Source organism: Anomaloglossus baeobatrachus, chromosome 6, assembly GCF_048569485.1.
Source record: "Anomaloglossus baeobatrachus isolate aAnoBae1 chromosome 6, aAnoBae1.hap1, whole genome shotgun sequence".
Classification (NCBI taxonomy): Eukaryota; Metazoa; Chordata; class Amphibia; order Anura; family Aromobatidae; genus Anomaloglossus; species Anomaloglossus baeobatrachus.
This window is the reverse complement of record NC_134358.1, coordinates 429,358,788-429,384,539: the sequence shown is the minus strand read 5'-3', so window position 1 is coordinate 429,384,539 and position 25,752 is coordinate 429,358,788. Positions and strand designations below refer to the sequence as shown.

General features: G+C 42.1%; 1 protein-coding gene across 1 annotated transcript in view; it reads right to left on the bottom strand.

Annotated features, from left to right (window-relative positions):
- LOC142243951 (transmembrane channel-like protein 2) overlaps positions 1-25,752 on the bottom strand; it is a 225,818-nt gene that overhangs the window by 19,496 nt on the left and 180,570 nt on the right. The window contains exons 11-15 of the mRNA XM_075316143.1: positions 25,230-25,418; positions 13,430-13,609; positions 9,473-9,628; positions 4,640-4,768; positions 139-206 (exon numbers count right to left, since the gene is read on the bottom strand). Of these exons, the coding sequence (XP_075172258.1) occupies positions 139-206; positions 4,640-4,768; positions 9,473-9,628; positions 13,430-13,609; positions 25,230-25,418 (722 nt within the window). The remainder of the gene's footprint in view (positions 1-138; positions 207-4,639; positions 4,769-9,472; positions 9,629-13,429; positions 13,610-25,229; positions 25,419-25,752) is intronic.

Genomic DNA, 25,752 nt, shown 5'->3' with positions numbered 1-25,752 from the left:
CTAAACAATTTACATTCTGCCATGTAACATAGTCAAGTCTACTGATTCTTCAAAAGATATCCCTCAAGTCTTTCTGCAAGAAGTAATAAGTGCGCCACATAGGAGTAAAAACATTTCCGTATATTATATTTAAATTACCAAATCATTCCTTGATTGAAGACCAGACCCAACACATTTCCGCTGATATCAAATTCTGCATAGGAAGGCTGTTGGAGAAATGTATATATTAGAGATTAACATCCAGGGAAACACAGTCATTTCACAGTCTATGCTTTCAGGAACCAGCTGGCTACGATTCTCCAGTTTTATGGCAAACATTTTTATGTAGTTGGAAGCTGAGATGTAAGATCCTTGGCTGGTATTAAAGACGGCATTTCATAACAAACTGCTGAAAAGACAATGGTGAGCATTGCCACAAAAGTACTGTATGCCAAAAATGCCTGCAATATGGGGTTGTATCTATCTGTTTTCAGTGCACTATCATTTGCTATGATGCCTTCCTGTGAAAATAAAATGTACAGTGAAGTGTCACATAAAGTGCTCCAGCTATAATTCATCTAAGGGTAGAGTCACACTTCCGTATCACTTTTGATGCGAGAGCATCGAATGAGATATGCTAATGAACCTCGGCTCAGTATCTGCTGAGAGCGTAAGCAGAGTGTCATGCGACTGTAATCCGTTCCTGAGATTGGATCACAGTTCCGGAGGGGAGACAGGGGTTAATCTCCCCATCTCCTCCATTGTCAGCTTGTGCGTATATTGCACTGCACTTGGATGTCATCCGAGTGCAGTCCGATGTTTCTCTCGCACCCATAGACTTGTATGTGCGCAAGTGATAGCAGACTTGCAGACAATCACAGCATGCTGCAATTTTTTCCTCACTTCATTTAGGGCTGTTGGGAGTACCCGGGGCTGATGGAATGGGGTAGCCAGGTGTTAGAACCCTCCATGGGTAGGGGAATACCCCGGGACTCAGTAAAGGGTGCCGTGGGACACAGTGGGGTCTCTTTGGTACTCACTCAGTCCATTAAGCAGACACCGACAACTGGTAAAACAAGTCTCTGGACACCGCTGCTGCTGAGGGGAGCTTAGTTCGGGTCTAGTCCCCAATGGTGCTGCCTGATGATCCGTGATTTGCCTCCTGGCACTAAATTTACTTCTTTGGTGGTCCCGGTAGTGTGAAACTTGCCGGATCCTGCTCCCCACTATGGCTAAGTGTGGGAGCTTGCTCTCAGGGCTCACGCTTGGGATTTTCTGGACCGCTTTGGATTGGAAAGTCCTATCCCCCTCATTGCACTAGTGCCCCGATTTTGGAGCAGGTGAAGAGCGAATCTTGAAGGCTCCATTCTCCACGGGTAAATTATCAGGTTACCTGAAGCTACTCCCCGACCTAGGGTCCACATACCCCATCGTGCCTTGGTCCCAGCGCGGTGATGGTGCAAGGCCGCCGGCTGTCCTCCTCGACAGATCCGTACCCCTTGCCACAATCCTGTGTCCAGCTCCTCTAGGCCCAGAACACCGTCTGCCACCTAGATTGTTTCCCAGGAGCCCCACTCCTGACCTCCTCTCTCTTTCACTTCCATACTCGTCTCCTACTCTTGACACTCCTCACCTCCCCTGTCCAACCCCTCAGGTGGGCGACTCTATTCCAATCAAGCCATCCACTGGTGTGTTTGGTGGGTGTGGTGCAGGGTGTATCTAGGATTTGATTAGCTGATGTAGGCAACACCATATGGTTAGGGACCCAAAACCAAGAAGGCGGTAGATACTGCATGGGAGGGCAGATTGTGCAATACACTGTGACGACCCGATAGTCCAGTGGCATCACATTTACATCTGCATTAACATAGCTGAACATTAGAGATGAGCAAGCAGTAAAATGCACGATGCTCGGATCAAGCTTATTGAAATGCTCGAGTGCTCGACCCCAATATTAGCCTATGGGAAACTCAAAGATTTTTCCGGCAGCACCCGCGGCGGTCTGGAGAAAGCCTAAAAATGTCACAAATGTATAACAACAGTGTTCAAATGACATGGGAAGAGCATGGGGAAGACCCCAGTAAGCATTTTTGACTCCCAGGTCATTGCTGTGAGCAATGTTGACTTTGTTTTAGGGGGAGGAAGAATTCTGTGTTCCTCCTCCCATGTGACATGTGTGACATGCACTTTCACTTAGTAGCGTATGTGCGGCAGCTTCTCTCTGCCAGGAAATCACTGCTAAGTGAAATCAAAAGTGAACAGTAGAAAAAAAAATAGTATATTTACCTCTCTGCAGACTTCAGGGACACGTCTGATCGGCTCCAGGACTCCCGGTAATCAGCTGATGCTGTCACTTGACAGCATCAGCTGACAGTTTAAGTGCAGCGGTGAGGCCGCCTTTTTACCACCCAGCCGGTTTAACCGATCAGCTGATGCTGTCAGGTGACCTCATCAGTTGCTTACCTGATCCTGGAACGTTCAGACGGAAGTCTGCAAAGGTGTATAGTTTTGGGGTTTTTTTCTACTGATGCATTAGCTTGATTGTTTAAAAGCCGTTTATAAAATCAGTTGATGTGTCATGTGATTCAGGTCCTTGAACCTGACACATCATCCGATCGCTTTGCCTTCCAGCAAACCGATCAGTTAATATTGAATCCGGATTGGACATCGCGGGACCCTCAATCCAGGACTATGGTGGAGGGGGTGGTTCTTTAGTTCAATAAAGATGGAGTCACTAATAGTATTGTGTTTTATTTCTAATAAAAATATTTTTCTCTGTCTTGTGTTTTTTTTATCTTTACTAGAAATTCATGGTGGCCATGTCTAATATTGGCGTGACACCATGAGTTTCGGGCTTAGGGCCAGATGATAATACACAGCTGGCCTTAACCCCATTATTACCCAGCAAGCCACTCGGCACCAGGGCCGCTGGAGGAGTTGGTTACATCTCCATAAGATGGCGCTTATATGAACGCGCCATTTTCTGGGGTGGCTGCAGACTGCAATTCGCAGCAGGGAGGCCCAGAGAGCTTGGGCCAGCCTGCACTGAGGATTCCAATCCCTAGTTGCCTAGTTATACCTGGCTGGACACAAAAATAGGGCGAAGCTCACATCGGTTTTTTTTTTAGCCGCCCCAGAAAATGGCGCTTTCACAGAAGTGCCATCTACTGTATCCAACTCTTACAGCGGCCCTGGTGCCGGGTGGCACGCTGGGTAATAAGGGGTTAATACCAGCTTTGCTTTACCAGCTGATATTAAGCCTGAGATTCTTAATGTCAGGCCAAGTTTGACCCGGCCATTAAGAATCTCCAATAAAGGGTTTAAAAAGACACCACACAGAGAAAAAATACTTTATTAGAAATAAATACACAAACACACTCAGGGGCTCCATGTTTATTACTCCCTCTCACCCCTCCACGAACCTGGTCTTCTGTATTCTGTCTTCTCCAACCGATGCAGCTCTACTATATCACAAAACATGGGGGGAGGAAGAACGCTGCTGCTGCCCGTGTTGTGTAATTACTCAATGAGTGAGTACAGACTGTGGTGTGGTAGGCAGTGATGTCACCTCTGCCACTGTTTCCATAGTAACCAAACGAGCGGGTTACTATAGCAACGGTGATCTCCAATTAGCTGATTCCCGGTGCCGTTATTCACTGGCTCCTGCATGAGCTGCTGAATAGTGGTGTCGGTAAAGAGGGAGTTAACATGTTTACCGACATGTATTATGCATAGCATAGCATCACCGATGCTATAGTAACCCACTCGGTAAGTTACTATGGCAATGAGGATGGGCAGACAGATCTGTGACAAAACTGCACCAAAACATGGGTAGAAAAACACACTGTGTACACATGGCCTTAGGGTTTTTCTCACAACTTCAAAAAAAATTCGTACATTTTTGAAAAAAAACTTGCTTGAGTTGCAACTTTGTGAGAGCTGTAATTTTTAGGATATGGATCATTTCACAGGGCTTGTTTTTTGTGCCCCGAGCTGATGTTTTTGTTGATACTATTTAGGGGTATATACGGTGCTTTGAACCCTTATTAAAACATTTGTTTTCTATTGTTGCAACCAAAAACTGCAATCTTGGCATTTTTATTTTTTCTCTGATTACACGGTTTACCAATCGGATTCTTTTTTTTTTTATATTTTGATAGATCAGACTTTTTACGATTGCAGTGATACCAAATATATATACTGTATATACACAATTTAATAAAAACACAGTGTTAAATCACCCTAGTAGCAGACAAATCCAATGGACAGGTAGCATATGTTTTTTTGTTTTTCCTAATCCTGGACATTTCAGTTCAAAATATTTTGCTTTTAGCAACAGTATCGAGTGTTTTACTATTTTCCTTTGCTGATGGTACATTCATAGACTTTGTCTTTGTTCTGTAAAAAGTGCAATAATTGAGTTGCACTGTGAAAAGGCTGTTCTGTTATATGAGCTTCTGGATGCACTTTGACAAATGAGAACATTGGTAATGAAAACATGCAGTGCCTAGTTAATGGCATGCTTGTGGGTTTTCTCCAAAAATTCATTAAGCAATGTACAATGAACAAGAAATAAATCAAAAGCACAAAAGTCAAAGGCATAAAAACCTATCATACAATAAAGATATATGTGAATATTGAGATTTGTGAAATTACTTACAAACCCAGCTTCTAAATCCCAGCACCAACAGTAGTTCATGAATCTTACAAAGCAGGCACGGAGGAAATCCCCAACGAGGATAGTGACATATGTCACTAGGATGTCAGATACTGTCAGCCTTACAAATTCCTAATTGAGATACAAGCAATGGAAAACAAAGTAGGCTATAAGACATTGGCTAATAAGGATAGAAATAACTAAGCATCAAAAATAATATAAAGACAGTAACAATATTCTTGATAGGTGCACATATAATTAATTTACATTCAGATTTGATCCATAAAGAAATGCAAGGGATAAACTGTTCTTGTGAAGGCTACATGCACAATTTGGCGAATTTGCCTATTGCAACTTTTGACGTAAACCAACCAGGTAAGCAGCAGCAATTCTATGCATTATATTACAGTTTTGTTGCTGATTTCCTCACATTTCAATTAAAGAAAAATAATTTTGTAATGTTTTTTGCACAAAGATTTAATTTAAAGCTCATTTTAAGATCCATATGTTAGGGGATAACTGTGTCCGAGAACAGGGAACAGGGTTTTCGATACCGAGAACAGGGATATTCAGAGCCTCGTCTTCAATGAGTTAATTATGGATTTGGCATAACTTTTTTATGGAATGCATAACTTTCAATTCTAGGAATACCTCTTTACACTGAAAGACTCTAAAACCCCCAAAACATTACTATCTAATTTAGAAGCAGCTGCCATTAAAATTATTCAACTTCCATTACAAATTAGGTTTATTTTCAAAATTTAAAAACTCAGTGGTAAGCACTGTGTAGTGGCTCAGTGGTTAGCACTGTAGCTTTGCAGTGCTGGGGTCTTGGGTTCAAATTTCTTCAAAGACAACATCTGCAAAGAGTTCTTCCCATGGTTGTGTGAGTATCCCCCAGTTTTCTCCCACACTCCAAAAACATAGCGGTAGGGAATATAGATTCTGTAAGGACACTGTTGATGATGTTTGTAAAAGGATGTGGAAATTAATGACATAAGTTACAACTGATATATCAATTGGTTTCTCCAAATTCAGCACAAAATGTCGCTCTTAATGACTGCTGTAGTCTCAGAATTATTCAACTCTTTCACGACAAGTGTTTAATACTTAGTAGAGGACTTTTTGCTGTTATGATTTGCCGCAAACATGTTGTATAGCCAGACACCAGCTACTGACAATATTCCTGAGATTATCTTAATTACTCCTCTTACACAATGGTCCCAGTTTAGTAATTTTACTTGTGTATCAAGAAAGTGGTCCTAAAAGCAAATAGAAGAGATCAGTGCCTTGCACAATGAAAAGGATAAAAAAAGATATTGAAAAACCTTCAATGTTTCTATATATACAGTTGAAATCATAGTTGGCAAATTCAAGATGATGCGAAATTGGTTACTTTACCTGGAGTCGAATAAGGAGGAAGCTATCACCAGCTGCCACCAGATTCCTGAAGAGGCAGTTAGTCAATAGTCCGCAACTGACTGCAAAAGCCATGCAGCAAGATAGTAGTAGCAGACATGGAGGTCTTAGTTTGCACGCTGATGGTATTCATTGCTTCACTTCAAGACATACACCTGTACGGACTCAAAAGCACAAGAAAAATCAGCTCCAATTTGCTCAAACCAATAAGCCACAGACATTTTGGAATTCTGTACTGCAGAATGATCAAACAAAACTGGAACTTTTCAAATGCTTGGATCAGTGATTTGTCTGGGGAGGAAAAATGAAGTATATGCTGAAAAAGAACACCCTGTCTAAAGTGAAGCATGGATAATTTTGATTCGATTAGAAAAAGGCGGCTGCAGCATTGCAAATCTAATAATATTATTCAACTGAAGGTCATTGCCCATGAGGAATGGATAAGTTTCTCCAGAAACACTGTCAGAAGCTGGTGTCTGACTTTGTGTCATGCACAGTAAAGGGATAACTGGGGACTGGGGCTCCTAGACTGGCCCTCAAGCTAGGGGGCCCTGGATGTCCCTTATCGCAGAGGTACGTCTGATGGTGAATAGGTCTGGACTTCCAGCCTAACCCTGCTCCTGGCCAGCCCTGCTGTAATACCCCTTCTCCCCCACCCCTGGGAAGAGCTGTGACAGGAGTAATTAATCCCACACAAAAATACAGATAGGGAAAAAACAAAACTCACACTCACTGCAAGCACACAAAGAGGTATAGACAATATATGAGGTGTGTGTGCGTGTATATATACTGTTATTTATATGTTTTATATATAGATGTAGATATAGATATGTGTCAATACGTGCTCAGGGGGAAATAAAAAACAGAAAGAAAATAAACAGACAACGAGAGTATTTCCACAACACACCAAGTAACCCGCAGAAGATCTCCAGAAATTGGAACATTGTCACACAAGGACCGGTGTCACAACAAGCTATAATCAGTGTGGCAGGATTAAATCCACCATCTTAAAAAGGGCAGGAAGTAGCTGTGATAGGTCTCTCACAACAAGTGACTTTGGAGACAATTATCAGGCTATCAGAATTTAACTCCTGCAAGCTTTAACCAAAGAGTACACAGCTTTGTGGATGCCCGAGCCTGTCTGAGAGACTCAAAAGACCTAGTACTGTAGTGTCACACTCTGGTGTGTGAATAGGGTTAGATGCCACCCTGACACTCAGAAAGTTCTGAGCTAAACCCTGTGTGACACTTTGCAACATGTTTGAAGCAGGTCATAACAGCCAAAGGTTCTCTACTAAGTGCTAAAGATACTTGCCATTAAAGAGAACCTGTCACTCACTCAACTGGGGCAGTACGGTCCAATGGGCATTGCTGATCCTCTTCCTTCTTGCTTTGTGTAGATGACGCATCCTACGTCATCCACAGAATGTCCTCCATTGCTCTCCTGCACACGCACACTTCTCTCTGCCCTGCTGAGGGCAGAAGCAAAGTACTGTAATGCGCAGGCGTGGGGAAAGGTCAAAGACCGCCTGCATATGCACAGTACAATACTTTGATCTGCCCTCAGCAGGGCAAGGAGACATGTGCATGCTCAGGAGTGCATTGGAGGATTCTGAATGGATGAGGTAGGACGTGTCATCCACAAGGAGCAGGGAAGAAGGACAGCAATAGTAAGAAAAGAGGAGGCACCGGGTCAAGATCAACGACACCAATTGGATCAAACCGTGCCGCAGGTGAGTAGGTGACAGGTCCCCTTCGATGGGAATAATGAATAATTCTAAGATTGCAATACTCAATAAAAGTGACATTTTGTGATGAATTTGGACAAACCAATTGTTACATTAATTGTATTGAGCTATTTACAGTGTTCTTGTTTTGTTTATACAAACAGCAGAAAATGTATACACTTTAGCAAATAAATCTAATAAACCTAATTTGCAATGGAAGTTGAATAATTTTCATTAAAACTGTATGTATGTCCTTATAAAAGAGTATCTAACATTAACAGCGTATTATTTATTTTAAAAGCAATAAAAACTTTACCACATTTTGCCACATAATTTGTATACCTAGAAACATGTAAATTGTGGAGATACTGAATTTTTTAGAAAATGTCATTATGTACATTTTTAAGCCTATTGAGCTAAGCATAGTACGCCTTTAAACATAGACATAAGCTATAAATAAGAGTTTACTACTTGAAATGCGTTCGCTCACTTATCTGTTCTTACCTGATTATTGCTGACAGTGTTCAGAGTAGCAAGATTCTAATCATAGGTGCAATCCTGGTTAAGAGCTTGCATAAAGAAATATGGATTCTGCTATTTTGGTTTAAGCTCTCGTTTGTCACGGTGCTGTCATCTGACGCTATGTAACATCAGAAACAAGGTTTCCAAATTAAACGTTCTGGAGGGTGGGTTTCTGCATATTCTCATTCTTTAGGAACCTTGTGAAAATCTTGTAAGCCCAGGCTAAATCATGTACAAGTTTTTCATTGCTTGTAAGTTTGTGCTGTTTTTTAAATTTTTGGTTTATAAAGACATCCATACCCACTAAACTAACATTGACCAAAATTGCTGATATCGATGGGTTTAGTCAACAGTCTACAGTGTATGAGACAGAAGACTGAAATAGCTTCCGGCAGAGCAAACAGAAAAAAACATTATTGGGCCAACAGCCATCAAAAGTGTATAGAGGGCTTAAAGAGGTGGTTCACTACTCTGCAGTAGTGACCACATCCCTGTAAACCTGATTGGGAAGGCCAATTCTGCCTCTAAGTGGCGCTATTGTTGACCGCTTATCCCCATATAGTGATCCTGGGGCTCCATGATCTCTGGGATCCAGTGATGTCACGTCAACTTCCAACTTCCAGTTGGACTATATCAAATCATGTGTAATTATCTTATGATCAATAAAGTATGGGTCGCTACTTATGTAATAATCGATTTGTCACCAGATTTCCTTTCCACTTTGTTATATTTTTTTCTCCTGAGCACCAATCGATCGGTGACGTAGAGCCTTTTCTTTCTATACTCAGGGAGACTGGGGCTGGCCGCGGTGATATCAGGTCAACTGAAAGTCCACCTGATATTACCGTATCCTGGAGGTCATGGAGACCAGAGGCGTCACTTCATGGGGATGAGCGAACCGCGATCGCACCGCTCACAGGCAAAATTGGCTGATCAAGGTATTTAGAAAAAGCCTACCCTATCAGTTTTACAGGGATGTGGTCACTAGTGTTGAATAGTGAACCACCTCTTTAATTCCAGCTCCACTTCACAACTTTAGATTTGCATTAGGGACATTTTTCAGTTTAAATCCTATGAAAAAAATGTCCAGAAATGGTAACTGGTTGGCTCCCATAGGTATTAACAGAATCAAATTTTATAAATTGGATAATGTAGTATCTGGTCTTACAACGCCAACATTGGTTTCCCAGCAGGGACCTCTAGGGACATCAGCGGGATGTAGTGGTGGTGGGGTGGTGTCAGTTCCGTTCATGCCAATGCTTAAATTGTAGTGATTGTATAAAGTCCAGTGAGTGATATTCTTTATGGAATCTTCTTGAGCTAGCTGTTCCAAAAGAAAAAAAAATGGTTTTATTTACTGATGTACACATAAATGCAGACCTTTTTCTGTGATTTTATACATTTTTGATCTTGATTTTCTGCACTTTGTTTTCAATGTTAGTAAAGGGACTTGCAAGATTCCTTAATTTGGCAAAATATTAACTAAAATTGTGCTTTCTGCCCATCACTTTTGCAGGCTGAATTTTGGCGCTATGAAACTGGGAGAAGAAAGTTGTCAGTACTGTGTGTGGTGGCTATACATAGTCCTAGTCAGCCCACATGATATGATGGTAAGGCATACGTAGCTGTTTGACTGCTGGCACCATATGGAAGCCTTGTCCGTCTGCTAATACAGCATAACAGGCCAAGAAAAAAAAAATATTGTCCAGTGATGTTGAATAGGTTTATGGTGATTTAGGGATTATCAATCGAAAGATTATATTAATATATAAAAAATAGATTTTTACTCACCACATAGTATGATAAGACAACTGTTAATTTCCTTTACATGGTCGAGAGGTGTACAAAAGAAACAATTAGGTGGCCATTTCTACACGTGGCGTGACAATCTACTTTTTGATATGATTGTTCTCAGTGGGAGAAGCAAAATAATAATCTTGTAGTTATGATACCTATGACTAGCAAAAAATAAAATAAATGATGTCACAAAGCAAGCTTTCGAGACCACTTCGGTCTCTGTATCAGGCATGGAATAACAAAGTATCTGAAGAAACACAAATATGTAGAGGCATGGTATAGCAAATGGACGTTTAAAGGGAACCTGTCAGTTTCTTATGCCCTCCAACCCAGTAGCCTTGATACTTCTATGCCCAATTTCCCTCCCTAACAAGCACTGTATAATGCTATTCACTAATATGAAGGTTAAAAAAAAAAAAAACAACAAAAAAACCTTATTTACTTTTCCTATGCTAATTAGAGCATTGACTAGTTGAAAGGACATTAGTTCCACAGACTAGTCGACCCTCTTTCCATGTTATCATGCCTGCTGTAGGCGTGAAAACATGATTTCCATGAGCTGGTGTCACCATCGTCTCCTGGAAATCTTGTGCATGTGCGCGGTTCATTTCGACCTCATCAGTGCACCTAAGAAGCAGAGTGTATGATTCTCTGCTTCACTAGGCACACCGCGTATAACTGGAAGTTCAGAAGACATGTACATGAGACATTTTCTGAACTTCCGGTCATGTGCAGTGTACCTAATGCAGCTGGGAAGTGTCCGCCCTGCTTCTGAGGCGCACTGGCAAGGCCAAAATGTGCCATGGGCATGTGAAAAATTTCCAGGTGCTGGCAGTGACGCCGGCCCATGGAAATTATGCTAACATGCCTACAGATTTGGGACTCAAGGCATGTCATCTCTTCTTTGGATAATTTATCATTAAAAAATAACAGTATTTTTCTCACTTGTGATGTTACTTTATATCCTTCTATGCATTGGCTCTACTGTATCTTACAAGACATTTGAAAATTCATAGTAGTTACCTGGAGTCTTTACAATTCTTTTTGTGTGAGCCAGTTAATTTTTAGTTTTCTCACACTTTTTTTCAGTATAATGGACAATTTTTTCTACACAAGAGGATCTTCGATGGGAACGGGCTTTTCACCCTCCATAGCCAATTTGAACATGTTTCCTTGGGAAGAGTAATTTATTTTTTCGGATTTCAATCCCGTCTCCCATATCAAGTGGTATGCTCATTTCATCAATGATCTGCTACTGATATGGGAGGGGGAGAGTTTTGAGATCAACAGTTTTCTTTGGTACACTAATTCTAATCATATGAATTTGTCTTTCACATCCAATTTTTATGATAAAAGTATTAACTTTTTAGACATTACACTAAGAAAAAATTCTTCCAATATTTTACATGTGACCCCCTATAAAAAAACAATTTCGGATCATACTACATTTTTGGCCACATCTTGCCACCAGAAACATATCATTAAAAATATCCCAGTTCGAGAAATGATTCACATAAAAAGAAATACCACTTCACCTGATAGATTGAAATCAGAATGGAGTGTCCTAGATAAAAGATTTTTTTGACTGAAAATATCCCCAGTGGATTCTTTCTCAAGCCCACAACATTGTGGATAGTATGTATCGACAAGATTTATTAAAAGATAAAACTGACACTCAGTCCACCCTAAAAAAAATGTCAACATTTTTTTTTTCAGTACTAATTTCAACTCACAATTTTATAAAATTAAAAATATTATTCGAGAACACCTACCCATTCTTCATGAGGATTTCAAATTCTGCAAAATTCTAGCTAAACCAATTCAATTCATTGCCAAAAAAGCACCAACTGTTGGTTCTATTTTGTCCCCTATTTTTTTCAAATAAAAAACCAAATACCCAAACATGGCTTTCTACTACAGATTTTTTTTCGCTGCGGTCATAACATTTGCCTTTGTTGTTTATATGCTAATCCCTCAAAACAATTTTTCTCTGTAGTTAACCACAATACATATAATATCAAAAATTATATCAATTGCAATGCGAATTTTGTTATATATTTAATTACTTGTACTGATTGTTCTTTACAATACGTGGGCTGTACAACCAGCCCGCTGAAAAAGCGAATACGCGGGCATCTATCTGATGTAAGAAATAAATTAACTACCAAGTACTCGTCTGCATCCAAACACTTTTCTGAACAACATGATGGCAAGTTATCTACATGTAAAATCCAAGGTATCGAAAGAGTTAACATTTCGGCTCGGAGTGGTGACCACAGACGAACTTTATTAAATAGAGAAGCCTGGTGGATTTACCTGTTACAAACAAGGTTTCCCACCAGCTTGAATATCTGACATGATTTGACATTTCATTACACATAACAATTATGGAACATGAATTTTTCCATTTATTTAACATTTTTTCTAATTTTATATTACGATAGGTTATCTTGTACACAATTGGTTACACCATCACACATGGCTAACAGGAAATTATGTAAGACACCATTATTCTCAGACACACTTTAGACAAATATTAAGGATATACTCCGAAACGCGTTGTCTTGTATGCGGTCTTCTTGGCAACTTTTTTTTGATTTTATTTTACCATGTCTTTCTTGGATTTTAACTTTTTGCTTAATAAATTAATGTTTTTTATGAATAATCTGATTTGCTGGACTTCCTTCCTTCCTCCATTTTTCCCTGCTGGCACTACAGTCTCCCGTGCAATGGTCTTCATTTTCCAACCGATGAGCTGACCTTTTGTTTTTCTTGTAACACGCCCACAGAGGCGTGATAACATGGAAAGAGGGATGACTAGTCCAGGTAAACAACACCCCTTTGAGTAGTAAAGGCACGATTTAGCATAGGGACAGCAAGATTTATAGGTGAATAGCATTCATATTAGTGAATAGCATTATACTGGGCTGGTTAGGCAGGAAATTTGGGCATACAGCTATTAATGCTGCTGGGTAGGAGGGCAGAGGGGATCTGACAGGTTTCCTTTAAATAAACAAACAAACTGAGCTTAGACAGTGAATCCTTAATTAGATTAGATGAGTGGGGTGAACGTTTTATAGTCCCAATATCCATGTAATCATGTGGCCTTACTAAGCAGCCACCTCTTTATGGGTGACAAGTGTGTGAGTGAATGTTCATTTGTATTTTGCATCTCTGCAATCTTCCCCCATGTAGCCTTGTGGCTTCTCTGCATGCTGTGGAGAAGCATTTCAACCTGTTATTTTATTAGTAAGTATGGGCCTTTTCTGTCATTTCAAATAAATGCACATTAGCCATAGTTTAAGCAGTTGGTTAATTGAGGTCTTACTTTCTCATTAACATCATCCATCAAAGCCAGCAAGAAGGTGTAAAGATTGCCAAGGAATAATGCAAAGATTCTTCCCAACTGCCACTTTAATGCCACTCGCGGATGGTAATCTTCTAAATTTGCAATTGTTTCAAATAGTGGGGGGCAAAACATTCCAAGCAATGACATCACTATCTCAACCTGCAAATGACAGCATTACATTAAAAAAAACAATATGCAGAATTGTAAAGGATACTTATCAGGAATCGGTTTCTAAAATAAACTTTTCAGCCCTGATTCATCAAGCAGTTTTTGATGAATTTCGTGCGCCTTACTCTATTTTCCTATCCATCAAGACTGGTGCATAAAATGCCAGACTCGATGAATCGGGTCAATAGGTGTCTAGTAACGGTTATACAATTCATTGATAATACAGAACTACTATTATCAATTTATTTTCTGCTGTAAGTGTGAGAATACAAAATTATTTTCTATATACTTTTTCACTGTGAGAATATATATATATATATATATATATATATATATATATATATATATATATATATATATGTATATATATATACTAGAAGGTGGCCTGATTCTAATGCATTGGGTATTCTAGAATTTATTGTGTAGTTAATGTATGATTTGTGTTATATATATATATATATATAGATGTTGTTGTTTGTAGTTGCCAAGTGTTTGTGTAGGGCGCTGTAAATGTTCTGGGTGCTGTCTGGGTGTGGGGGTGTGTGAGAGCGGTGTTGTTTGTGTGTTGCGTTGTGTGTGTTGCGTTGCTTGTTGAGCGCTGTGTGTCTGTAGCATTGTGTGTGTGTGGTGCTGTGTGTGTTGCGCGGTTTGTGTGGGTGTGTGTGTGTTTTGGGGGGGAGGTATGTTTTGTGCAGTGTGTGTGTTGGAGGAGTAGTCCTGGGGAGAGAGTAGTATAATAGGAGGAGTAGTCCTGGGGGGAGAGGTGTATAATAGGAGGAGTAGTCCTGGGGGGAGAGCAGGATAATAGGGGGAGAGCAGGATAAAAGGAGGAGTAGTCTTGGGGGAAGAGGAGTATAATAGGAGGAGTAGTCCTGGGGGGAGAGGAGAATAATAGGAGGAGTAGTCCTGGGGAGAGCGGAGGATACTAGAAGGAGTAGTCTTGGGGAGAGAGGAGTATAATAGGAGTAGTCGTCCTGGGGGGAGGAGTATAATAAGAGGAGTAGACCTGGAGGGAGAGCAGGATAATAGGGGGAGAGCAGGATAATAGGAAAAGTAGTCCTGGGGAGAGAGGATTATAATAGGAGGAGTTGTCCTGGGGAGAGAGGAGTATAATAGGAGGAGTAGTCCTGGGGAGAGGAGGATTGTGAGGTAAATCCGGAGATATGACAATAAATCATGATATTCAAGTCATGTCAGTAAGCCCTCTCCTGGTGTCACCCCCCCCTTTCCTTCACACAGCTCCTTCAATCAGAAAAGTTACCACAGGGATAACTGGTTTGTTTAGCAGATAGGTGTCAGAGGAACTGGTCTGTGTTCCACTCACCCAGCAGAAGGCAATCTCCAGTGATATGGAGATTAGATGAGCTGTGAACAATGGACACAGGATGACCCCCTGCTGTGACCCTGTAACAGGAGTTTGTATCTCATTACCAGGCTTTGGAAGCAACCAGACAGAAAGACTCCGGTAAAATATGGTTAATATCTCGTGAGCCATATTTCCGATAAATACGGCAACCACAAAAATGGTGTCTCCGCATGCGGACAATGCTGGCACACCTTTTTTATGAGAGTGGGACCTTGGGAAGTACCCCAGGCATGATATCGGCCAGTGGGGAACTAGCAGACAAGCCATGAGTCCTCTCGTTTTGCAGCTAAATTCATAACTGTCACAATGAGAGCATTGGCGTCCGCCTACGACGTTCCCAGACAAAGTTATGGTCAATATTCCCTTTTTGGATATTATCCTGACTCCAGCCAGGGGTGGAGCAGGGCTCCCTCTGAGGTCACTAAGGTAGGAGGGGACAGGAATTAAGCCAGGATTGATATCCTCAAGTTCGGACATTTTAGCTTGTTCTTTGCTCGGGGGTCTGAGTCTGGAAAGACCTGTGAGGGAGATCCTGGAAACCTGGTCTACGGCGCCCCCCTGTGGCCAGACGCACAAGGTAACTGCTTGAACTGTATGCCTGTTTGTAAACCATGCTTTATCTGTAACTGTACTCTGACCTAACTGTATATTCTGTAGATCCCCTATTGTATATATTGTAGTTTCTAGTGTGGCTTAGGCCGATTAAATTATATAATTAATCTTGGGCTGTTCTGTTATCTCGATCGTGAATCCCACGTCCGTGTGTTCGGCTTAATAGTTACCGTAAATCGGTTGGTGGCAGCGAGTTTGTGCCAAGGATCATTGTGGGGCAGCCGGTGAAATTTGGGAAGGATTATATATATTCCGTCCGCGGAGGTCGGGGGAATATATACCCTACTCTCACCGGGAGCCCTTCAAGTATCAGCACAGTAGAATAGCGGCCTCCTTGCTTATTGTCGGGCAATTCCATAATTGGCCGGACTATAAGAGGGGCGCTAGAGAGCGCGTCACGTGCTCTGTTTGTCGGTCGGGAGGTATAAAGGAGGAGTGTGACGCCCGCTTGTTACCCCCCGATTGGTTGACATTGGTGGCCAGCACGGGGGATTTCTGAGTGACCCCCCCGGCTGTCGTGACATATAATAGGAGAAGTAGTCCTGGGGAGAGAGGAGGATAATAGGAGGAGTAGTCCTGGGCAGAGAGGAGTATAATAGGAGGAGTAGTCCTGGGGAGAGAGGAGTATAATAAAAGGAGTAGTCCTGGGGATGGAGTAGGATAATAGGAGGAGTAATCCTGGGGGGAGAGGAGGATAATACGAGGAGTAGTCCTGGGAAGAGAGGAGTATAATAGGAGGAATAGTCCTGGGGGGAGAGGAGAATAATGGGAAGAGTAGTCCTGGGGGGAGAGGAGAATAATAGGAGGAGTAGTCCTGGAGGGAGAGGAGGATAATAGGAGGAGTAGTCCTGGAGGGAGAGGAGGATAATACAAGGAGTAGTCCTGGGGGGAGAGGAGTATAATAGGAGGAGTATAATAGGAGGAGTAGTCCTGGGGAGAGAGGAGTCTAATAGGAGGAGTATAATAGGAGGAGTTGTCCTGGGGAGAGAGGACTCTAATAGGAGGAGTAGTCCTGGGGAGAGAGGATTCTAATAGTAGGAGTAGTCCTGGGGAGAGAGGATTCTAATAGTAGGAGTAGTCCTGAGGGAGAGGATTCTAATAGGAGGAGTAGTTCTGGGGTAGAGGATAATAGGAGGATTAGTCCTGGAGGGAGAGGAGTATAATAGGAGGAGTAGTCCTGGGGGGAGGTGTCTATTAGGTGGAGTAGTCCTGGGGGGAGGTGTATAGGTGCCCAATGTGTGTGGGGGGCGTGGCCTAGCAGGCATAGTGTGTGTGGGGGCGTGGCTGAGCGGGCAGAGTGTGGGGGGCGTGGCTGAGCGGGAAGAGTGTGTGGGGGCGTGGCCGAGCGGGCAGAGTGGGTGTCTATTAGGTGGATTAGTCCTGGGGGGAGGTGTATAGGTGCCCAATGTGTGTGTGGGGCATGGTCGAGCAGGCAGAGTGTGTGGGGGGCGTGGCCTAGCGGGCAGAGTGTGTGGGGGGCGTGGCCGAGCGGGCAGAGTGGGTGTCTATTAGGTGGAGTAGTCCTGGGGGAGGTGTATAGGTGCCCAATGTGTGTGGGGGGCGTGGCCGAGTGGGCAGAAAGTGTGGGGGGCGTGGCTGAGCAGGCAGAGTAACGGGGGCGTGGCTGAGCGGGCAAAGTGTGTGTGGGGCGTGTCCGAGCGGGCAGACTGTGTGGGGGGTGTGGCCAAGTGGGCAGATTGTTTGGGGGGCATGGCCGAGCGGGCAGAGTGTGTGGGGGGCGTGGCTGAGTGGGCAAAGTGTGTGGGGGGTGTGGATGAGTGGGCAAAATGTGTGGGGGGCGTGTCTGAGCGGGCAGAGTGTGTGGGGGCATGGCCGAGTGGGCAGAGTGAGTGGGAGGCATGGCCAAGCGGGCAGAGTGTGTGTGGGGCGTGGCCAAGTGGGCAGAGTGTGTGGGGGGCGTGGCTGAGCGGTAAAAATGTGTTTGAGGGGCGTGGCCAAGCGGGCAACTATGCAAAGCGGTTTCCATAGTTACTTGATGTGTATCATGGTTACCAGCGTACGCCGGCTCCGGGACACATGTGTCAGGAGTCGGGGTAAGCTAGTAAGCATGGTACACATCAGGTAACTATTCAAAGTGACAGTGATGGTTCACTTTTTGTTTGTTGGTCTCCTGCTGTGCAGCACGCATCGGTGTGTTTGACAGTGAGAGACCAACGATCTGAATGGGCAGGGAGTCGGCATACGCTGGTAACCATGGTACACAATCGGGTAATTAAGCAAAGTGGTTTCCATGGTTACCCGATGTGTACCATGGTTACCAGCATACGCCGGCAACCCCAGCAATGCGAGGGTATGTCTCGACTGGGTTGCCGGTGTGGGTTCCCGGGGGTGCAGCACTCACCTGGGAGTCGGGGCTCCATGTGGGTTCGAGGAATGCGTGCGGGGGGCGGGGCCAGGCCGCGCGTCCAATGCGTGAGGGGGCAGGGCCCGACCAAGTGGCCAATGCGTGCGGGGGGCAGGGCCAGGCCGAGCCGAGCGGCCAATCCGTGTAGGGGGGCGGGGCCAGGCCGAGCCCAGCGGCCAATGCGATGGTTGTCACTGTAATGACGTCATTTTCATTACAGACAGACAGACAGAATAAGGCAATTATATATATAGATATATATATATATATATACACAGTATATATGTTTCTCTATATGCTTTTATATAACCACTATATACCTTTCTATAGCCAAGTTTTCTTTTGTATATGAGGAGTAAAATGAAGTTTTAAAACCTGCAGCTGATTTCTGATATATATTTCAGGCTGTTTTCTGGTTACTGCAGCATATCAGGAAAAGTATGCGTACGTCAAGGTCACCAGCTGGATGGATACAAAGCAATGGAATGCAGGTGTGATAAGAAAGACTGGCTATCTGGCGCAAGTCCAAATTTATGGCCTGTGTGAGCTACGTGACAACGGCGCCACAAGCAATGGAAGGGACGGAGAGGGGAAGTTCCAAAATGGATACACGTCAGACTTTTTGCATATTTTTTAATATAGCCAATGGCATACTTAGGAATTTTACTAAAAGATTAACCCATTCCTTTTCTCTATAAAAGGCTTGTAAAAAAAATAATAAAAAATAATAAAGCACTCGGGTGTGCACCTCCTCTTACTACTGAATGGGGAGCTTATACCAACTACATTTGTTTTGTTTAATTTCCTCCTTGTTAGCATTCAGTAATGCTTGATTTCAGATTTCAGCAGACATTTGCTGTTGAGAAGTTGATTTTCGAAACTATGGAATTTCTCCATGACATAAGCACTGAGGGTCCCTAACAGAGTGGTGGCTCTCTGGGAAATTGCCCAGATTGCCCCCTCTAATGCCGATCCACTTCTGTTTCTAATTCAAACACAGAGTATTTGAAATTATAAAAACTTTAGAAAATAAGAAGGTTTTATGAGAATCTCTTTTGCATGATACACACACAATGCATTCATACCCACAAAACATAATGTATGACCCACACACAATGCATGACACACATACAAACAATGCATGATACACATACAAACAATGCATGACACATACACATTGCATGATACACAATGCATGAAACACACACAATGATAAATCACACATTGCATGATACACACACAATGTATCATACACACAGACCACAATGCATGACACACACATACAATGCATGAAGATTTTACAAGTTGCCTAGCATATCTCAGTGACCTCACATCAATGGGTCTCTTAAGCCCAGTAGGACACATCTCAGTGTCAAGACAGTATTGGGTTCAGTTGAAGTTTGTTCAACATGTGTTTCTATCCAGCTTCTTTTATTGCTGCTAACACCTCAGACTTCTGTGATTCTGCAACTGGAGACCTGCAGCTCCCCAAGACCGGCTGGTTAACCCTCTATTTGCAGTAAACACATTGAAATAATATTTAGAGGCTGTTCTCACTGCATTACAAACTTCTATGAATTTCAATTCTTGTATTTGGTTCTGGTTAACCCACTTTGTGCTCTCTCATTCTGTTGATACCTATAGTAGACTTGTTATCTACGTCTGTGTGCTGCTTCAGACTAGCTGTTTTTGTCTGCAGCTACTCTCCTGGCTCAGTGGTTTTAGGCATGTCTTGCTCTGCTTGTTTGTCTGCTGTGCAGCATAGTCTGTTGCCCAAGTCCTTGCTTGTCCATGTGCCTTCCAGACTACAGTACCAACGCACTGGGTCTATGTGTTCACCCTGAATTACGGCTTTGTGACCCATTTCACCAGGTGAGCCTAGCACAAATGCAGGCCACAATTGATATCCTTTGCCTCTAGCATGCAATTTTGCATCCTTTGCCTCAGGAATCCAGCAATTTGAGACAATATGTTACAAAGAATGCTCTGACCGATCAAACATTAACAGTGTGAATAATTTTAGGAAGATTTTAGAATTGCAAACAAAAGTCTTTCAGTACTGTGCTATGTAATGTTTTCTATGATGAAGTCACTTTGACATTACTAAGGTTGTGTTTGTGTTAGAAGAAACCTTTAAAAAGGCAGAATACAGTCCTAGGAGACTACAGAATGTTACACGTTTTCAAGGCATTTTAAAACTTTGCAATAGTTGAAGTTGAAATAGTTTCAAAGCTAATCCCAATTTTTTGGAAAATGTATTAAATCTGACAAATTTCAAAAGATTCAATAAATTTCTATTGCCAGACCATTCTTAGCATTTACTACAATGTGTATATTTATAGTAACATTGACAAATATCTGAACTACAGTGATGTAAAATGTTTGCAATAAATTCTGAGTAACACACATATTGTTCATGACACATACACTTTTTTTGGTGTTTCTTGAATTTCTGCATTAGGTGCCATCAAAGCAATATTGAAAAAGACCTGTTTGCATGAAAAGATAGCCAAAGTAGTATTTTATACAGGATTTCTAATCAACTATTTTTATGTCTATTATACACTGAATGAAGATATAAATTAAACACTTATTTTTGCTCCCATTTTTCATGAGCTGAGCTCAAAGATCTAAAACATTTTCTATGTACACAAGAGGCCTTTTTCTCCCAAATATTGTTCACCAATTTTTCTCTAAATCTTTGTTAGTGAGCACTTCTCGTTTGCCAATATAATCCATTCACCTCACAGGTGTGCCGTATCAAGATGCTGATTAGACAGCATGATTATTGCACAGGGGTGTCTTAGGCTGGCCACAATAAAAGGCAACTCTAAAATGTGCAGTTTTACCACACAGCACAATGCCACAGATGTCTCACTTTTTGAAGGAGCATGCAATTGGCATGCTGACTGCAGAAATGTTAACCGGAGCTGTTACCCGTGAATTGAATGTTCATTTCTTTACCATAAACCACCTGCAAAGGCGTTTCAGAGAATTTGGCAGTATATCAACCGGCCTCACAACCGCAGACCATGTGTAACCACACCAGCATAGGATCTCAACATCCAGCATCTTTACATCCAAGATTGTCTGAGGCCAAACACTCAGACAGCTGCTGCAACAAGTGGTTTGTATAAGCAAAGAATTTCTGCACACACTGTTAGAACCCATCTCATGGAAGTTAATGCAAGGTAGTTGTCCTCTTCAAGGTCTCCCCCTGACTGCAGTTCATCGTAACTGTCTTGAGTGGGCATATGCTCACATTCTATGGCATGTTGGAAAGGTGTTCTATTCACGTATGAATCCCGATTTTCACTGTACAGGGCAGATGGTAAACTGCATGTATGGCATGTGGGTCAGCGGTTTACTGATGTCTATATCAATCAAGTGGCCCGTGATGCTGGTTGGGGTTATGGTATAAACAGGTGCATGTTCTGGACAACGAACATAGGTGTATTTTATTGATGCCATTTTGAATGTACAGAGATACCATGATGAGATGCTGAGGCCCATCCCAGTTCTTCACAGCAAGGGCAACAGTGCTTACCTGCCAAGGCCACAGAAACAAATACACTCACAAGATGCAGCAAAGCCTCTTATAAAGATGGAGGCAACAGGTGCAAAACACTGATTGAGCAACCACTCACACACTGCTAATCCATGGAGGGGGTGATTGCTTAGTATCAAAATGCACTCAAATGGCTTGTATGGGGCACCGTTCACACATGCAGGTGCACATTGTCTGGCTTACAGCCTATTGATGATGCCCATACTATTAGACTAAACGGGCTGCCCAGCACTATATACGTGCACCACACAAGAACAGAGACCACAGTTTACAAGGCCTATATTAATGGGCCTGGCTGCATCCTGTATAAAGATATAAGTGCAAAAAAAATATATATGATAAATATATATGAGGTATTAGTTGATATATTGGCCAAAATACGGATGCTCACAAACACACTCACAAGGGGCCTCATGCTTGTGAGTCTGTACACTAAATTTAAAAGCTAAACCCCAAAAAGAGGAATTATCCCCAAAATTCAGAAAAATTCACAGCAAGAAAAAGCAATAATATTTACCTGCCCAGGCCACGGAAACAAATACATTCACAGGAAGCAGCAAAACCCCTTAATAAGGATGGAAGCAACAGGTGCAAAACACTGATGAAGCAACCACTCATGCACTGCTAATCCATGGAGGGGGTGATTGCTTAGTATTAAAATTGCACACAAATGGCTTGTATAGGGCGCCGTTCACACATGTAGGTGCACAGATGTGATGCTCAAGACCAGTCTATACGATACTGTGTTCAAGTTCCTACCAATATCCAACAACTTCACACAGCCATTGAAGAGGAGTGGACCAACATAACACAGATCACAATCAACAACCTGATCAAGTCTATGCAATGGAAAAGTGCTGCACTGGGTGAGGCAAATGGTGGTCACACTAGATTCTTGATGGTTTTCTGACCCCAATACACTAAAACTGCACATTTTAGTGTGGCCTTTTATGGTGGCCAGCCCAAAGCACACCTGTGTAATAATCATGCTGGCTACTCAGCATTTTGAGGTGGGATTATCTCAGCAAAGGAGAAGTGCTCACTAACACAGATTCAGACAAATTTGTGAACAATATTTGAGAGAAAAAGTCTTAGGCGGGCTTTGCACGCTGCGACATCGGTAACAACGTGTTACCGATGCTGCAGCGATAGTCCCGCCCCCGTCGCACGTGCAATATCTAGTGAAAGCTGCCGTAGCGATTATTATCGCTACGGCAGTTTCACACGCACATACCTGCAGTGCGACGTCCCTCTAGCCGGCGACCCGCCTCCTTCCTAAGGGGGCGGGTCGTGCAGCGTCACAGCGACGTCACACGGCAGGCGGCCAATTGAAGTGGAGGGGCGGAGATGAGCAGGATGTAAACATCCCGCCCACCTCCGTCCTTCTCATTGCAGCCGGGGGGCAGGTAAGGTGATGTTCCTCGCTCCTGCGGCTTTACACACAGCGATGTGTGCTGCCGCAGGAGCGAGGAACAACATCGTACCTGTCGCTGCACCGGCATTATGGAAAAGTCGGAGGCTGCAGCGATGATACGATAACGACGCTTTTGCGCTCGTTCATCGTATCAAAAAGGATTTACACGTTGCGATATCGACTGCGACGCCGGATGTGCGTCACTTTCGATTTGACCCCATCGACATCGCACGTGCAATGTCGCAACGTTCAAAGCCGCCCTTAGAGTTCAGCTCATGAAAAATGGGAGCAAAGTCAAAAAAGTGTTGCATTATATTTTTGCTCAGTGTCGATTTCTAAGGAGACAATGAGTTTTCATAATTCATAAAAAAAATCAAATGAATAAAATGTAGAGAAAAAGAAAAATATCAGCTCACCATTTCTATTCTAATAAGTAAAGAGGCACAAGGCCACACCACCGCCCAGTGTTTGCAGATACAAGTCCAAGGGAAAAAAGGGGGGTCTTCCAGATTTAAGTAAATATAAAATTGTGATCTTATTGTTAGTCTATTAAAAAAACAAAATACATTACTACAATAAATAAATGTCGGATGATGCTTCCAAGGAGCCTATGCATTTTGAACATCAAACATACTTAGTCCTGATATTCTTAGGGTTAAGAATGTTTGGCATTTGAAACGCGTAGGTTCCATAGAGGTTCCATCCACTATTCATTTATTTTTGCAATGTGTATTTTTATGGCTTGTTAATAAAATCACACTTTTATCTTTAATTAGGTCTAGAAACTCGACTCCTTTTTTTTTGTCCTTGGGCTTGCACTAAAGTGTATACGCTTTTATTATTCACAATCATTACGAAACTAATTAGGACCAATATGCTCATGACAGCAGAAAGAGGAAAGCATTGAACAAGTATAGTTTTAATGAGAGTGGCTAGGTTTGCAGATTGCACCAGAATGATATCCTTTAGACCTATGAGACCAAATTGCAGATGTTTAATCATCACAATATAGAGCACCATGCTAGGCAATAACCAAACCCAGTCTATCGTAACAAACACCTTACACAACTGTCAAGCAGGGTGTTGTGGGGGGGGGGATAAGACTTGTTTTGCAGCCAGAAGATCTTGGAAACTTGCAGTCATTGGTACAATGATGAACAGTATATTATTTCAATCCAGGAGATGAACGGAACTGATTTCTTTGATGAGACATATTGAAAAGTTACTTATTGTCATGTGTACTATAGATTTATGAAATAAAATGACACTTTAGCCGCTTTATTACAAGAGCTATAACATTTTATTTTTTTCCCAACATTTTAGCTGGGTAACATCTTGTGTTTTGTGCATAAGTTGAATTTTTTATGATATTATTGAGGTTAGAAATATCTTTTAACTCTAAAATGACATTCACCATTCTGTTTTTAAGGGGAAAGGTCTGTGCAAAAAAGGGATGTTTTGCACGATCCGTTGTGGAGTTCCATGGGCCATCTGTCAATGTGTGTATTGTCAGTGTGCTCTCCGCGTGCTAGTCATGTGACAACTGGATAGCACACGGACAGCATGAACTTGTATACTTACTTGTCTCCAGCGCTGATGTCACACTTTCTTCAGGGTCTGCAGTTAGTGCAGTGAATATTCATAAGGCATAATGAGCAGGACCCAGAAGCAACAGCAGAACCGGAGACAGCAGCGTCGAAAGCAGATAAGTATAAAAATTAATTTAATTTCAGTAAGGTGTCCTCTAGTACATGTCATACTGATGTCACATGGATCACATCAGTGTGCGGTCCGTGTGACATCCTTGCTGCCGGAGAAAAACTGATATGTTGCCGTGTGGAGCACACGGACACGCGTGAGCTCCACATGGATGTAAGGTCCGTGTTAAAACAAGGACGTGTGAACAAATCCATTGAATTTAATGGGTCTACGTATGTCCGTGTCTCCAGTACATGTGGAAATGGACACCACACATACCGGAGACATAGATGTCTGAATGGGGCCTAAGTTAAAGGAAACCTGTTACTTTATTTTTCTGTATTAAATTTCCCTCAATGTCTTGTTAGTGGTGCATAAAAATTTACATTGCTAGTATTGAATTTTATAGCAGCTGTAAAATTTTATATGCCTTTAACTCCTCAAAAAGTGGCTGAAGGTAGTAGTTTGGCTTGTACCATGTTTTTATTGTAGCAATCGTCTCTGTAAGCATTAGCATTAAACAGAAATAATGGAGGCTTTATATGATTATCATTCAAGCTTTTTGTACAGAAACTCATCTCCTTTTACCTCATTTCTTTCATACCAGCCGACATTCTGCATCTTGGAAAATGTCTGTGAGCGCTTAACAACAAAGTAGATAAGATAACCACTCCCGCACAAACAGCATATTATCATTACATTGGCCAACACCCGGAGGAATCGAGTAAGATGAATGTTTTCATCCTTATGGCTTTCCTCTTCATCTACAATAGATTCCTAAGAAAATAATACAAAGTACAGAGTGATTAGCTCTTACAATGAAAATGAACAAACATACACCATATCAACAAAGCTCAAGAAAAAATATTCCTGTATAGAGTCTGCACAATGTTTGGATACAATCATATTAGTTGAATACTATAATATCTTACTGTGCTTAAAAATAAATATATTACAAAATAGCAAGCCTTCTAAATTATGTAACCAAAAGAAATAGGTCATTAAATAAGAAAGTTTAACCGGCTGTGTCATGCAGATCAAAGAAAAGTCACATTAACAGCATACTGAGTCACAGCATAGCGGTGTACAAAATATTGCTGTTTTGTCAATG